This window comes from Peromyscus leucopus, chromosome 6 (genome assembly GCF_004664715.2).
Source record: "Peromyscus leucopus breed LL Stock chromosome 6, UCI_PerLeu_2.1, whole genome shotgun sequence".
NCBI lineage: Eukaryota > Metazoa > Chordata > Mammalia > Rodentia > Cricetidae > Peromyscus > Peromyscus leucopus.
In genome coordinates, this window is record NC_051068.1 from 69979383 (window position 1) to 69981929 (window position 2547).

Consider the following 2547-nt stretch of genomic DNA (forward strand, 5'->3'; position numbering starts at 1 on the left):
ACCACTAAGCCATATCTCCAGTCTTAATTTTTCTCAATGTTTTAAACCTTGATACTTGATGCTTTCTTAGGAACCACAATCCAATTTGTCATTATACTTTAACTTTTCCGGAAAATGATAGTTCAATAAAGAAATTTTGTTAGTTCTCTAATTCATTCTTTCGTTTATTCAAACTTACACTCTGAAGCTAAGGATATTGTACTTAACCTTTCATTTGTGAGGGTTTAGATTTTCATCTTCAGCACTGCAAAAGAAAAAGAAGTCAAGAAAATGGGTTCACTGAATGTCTAATTTTTATCAAGACTTGATGGGGGGCGGGGGTTAAGTGAGATCATGTAGCTGAGGCTGGTCTTAGATTTGTGATCTTCCTGCCTTTGCCTACCAGTTGCTGCAGTTATAGGTATGAGCTGCCCTGTCTGCCTTAAAATGTGATTTAAATCGTACATGGTCCCAAAGTAAAATATTTTCCTATTATGATTAAAATCTTTATTCCCTTCTCATTTCTCCAATTTTTTTTTTACTATTTCAAAGATACAATGTTATAATTATTTTTCCTTCTATCTTCAACAACTCAAATGAGTATCTTACCTTTTGTGAGTATATGCTTTTAGCAGCTATTCATAGGTAAGTTATATGTCAATAATAAATTGTACTCTACTTTAAAAATACCCTGGGTATCCTATTTTAGTAGAAAATACCTATGCTGGGCTGGAGATGTAGCTCAGTTAGTAGAGAGCTTGCTTGGCATGCATGGAGCCCTGTGTCAGACCTTCCGCACCACATCAACCCATATGTAGGAGCACATCACTGTGATCCCAGCACTGAGTATATCATGAGAGATAAGAAGTTCAAACCAACCTCTGCTACATAGTGGGTAGGAAGCAATCCTGGACCATGGGAGACTCTCAAAAATAAGAACAGGGCGGTGGTGGCACATGCCTGTAATTCCAGCACTCTGAAGGCAGGCCGAGCTCTTGAGTTCGAGGCCAGCCTGGGCTACAGAGAGAGTTCCATGACAGCCAGGGCTACACAGAGAAACCCTGTCTTGGAGGGAAAAAGGGAAAAAAAGAAAGAAGGAAGGAAAGAAAATTAAACTGGAAAGTCTCTAAGTAGTTGTTTTCTTTTGACAGGTCCTTCATCTCTTGGAATCTTCTAGTCAAGAGTCAGTGACAAAAAGAAAGAGAGTTAGTGAACCAAAGGAACAGACCTAAAAATTATTTTTCTTATGCAGATTTGTAGTTCTCAACATTTAAACTGAAATGTATTATTATTTGAAGGTGTGCTTTCTGTACCTCTGAAAATTATTTTGTGGCTCACACTAATCAATGTTTTAGGTATTATATTGTGTTTACCTGAGCTAAATCCAAGGGAACTTTTGGCTAAACCAAAGTATAAATGTCACCATTAATTCTGCTCATTATCCACTGAATACAATCTGCCTTCCATTTTAAAGCTTTTTAAAAATATGTATTAACTTTTAAGGCTCTCTAGAACCATTTCTGAAATGTTTATTCTAACATTAAAATTTTGTAAGGATTCTCTTTTTATATATGTTAAAACTGTACCATTTAATTGGTGTTATTAAAATAATGTTTGATGTTTTGATATAGTGTGTTATTAACATAATATACAACATTCAACTTTTAAACATGTATTTAGGGCAAAAATATGACTGAAAGCAATGGCTAATAAAAGACTGGCATTTTACTAGCATGATTAAGATACTTAGTATGCAGGCTCTTTCTTAACTTCTAATTTTTATTTAATTAGCACAAAGTGTTTAGCTACTAATTTTGAGAGAATTTAGGTAAGCATTACCTTGCAAGAGTTGAACACACTTAGAACTTTTGAGTGGTAGCATGAGCGACTTCTTTGATGAGAGACCTGGGACCTAGTTACAGCCTTGCCATTTTCTGAAGCAAAGGAAGACCTAAAACTTGATCTGTTTGTGTCTTGTAGTTTCAGCAGCCATATTCCAAAATGCACAGTAGCCACAGGATTATCAAAGTGCCCCATAGGATATTGTGTGTGTGTGTGTGTGTGTGTGTGTGTGTGTGTGTGTGTGTGTGTGTATGTGTGTGTAATGGTAGGAATGTACCCATCCGTTCAGTGTAAACCGGATAACGTCCACAAACTGGTCAGATCAGGTTTTTTCTAGAGTCAGAGTTAAGACATGGGGGAGGGTGGGTATCTGATTTTAGCCTTATTTTGCTTGGATGCCAACATTTCTTACACAGTTGTGCCAATACTCAAAGCTACAGAAACACACCTGCCACACTGAAATTGGCTAACAGAATCCTTTCGTGATTGGCAGCATTTGTTGTCTCACGGGATACTTTGATTGGGTAATTTCATTGGGGTGGGGCGCAGCCTTTTCCTGCCCTCCACCGAGGTTTCTTCATTGGATTGACCAGCTGTCAGGTTGAACCCAAACCTGCCTCCTTTTGGTGATGTTTGTCTGGATCGCAACACAATAGCCGGGAGGGCCTCCCCTCGTAAGCTCCGATTGGCTAGGCTCAACCTTGGGGGATTCTGATTGGCTCAATG

General features: G+C 38.1%; 1 protein-coding gene across 3 annotated transcripts in view; it reads left to right on the forward strand.

Moving 5' to 3' along the window:
* The window catches only part of Hormad1 (HORMA domain containing 1), a 29698-nt gene extending 27976 nt beyond the window's left edge, over positions 1-1722 (forward strand). For all 3 annotated transcript variants that reach the window (XM_037206897.1, XM_028856265.2, XM_037206898.1), the window contains one exon: positions 1131-1722. In XM_037206897.1, coding sequence (XP_037062792.1) covers positions 1131-1211 — 81 coding nt within the window. In that variant the 3' untranslated portion in view covers positions 1212-1722. The remainder of the gene's footprint in view (positions 1-1130) is intronic.
* The last annotated feature ends 825 nt before the right edge of the window (positions 1723-2547 follow it).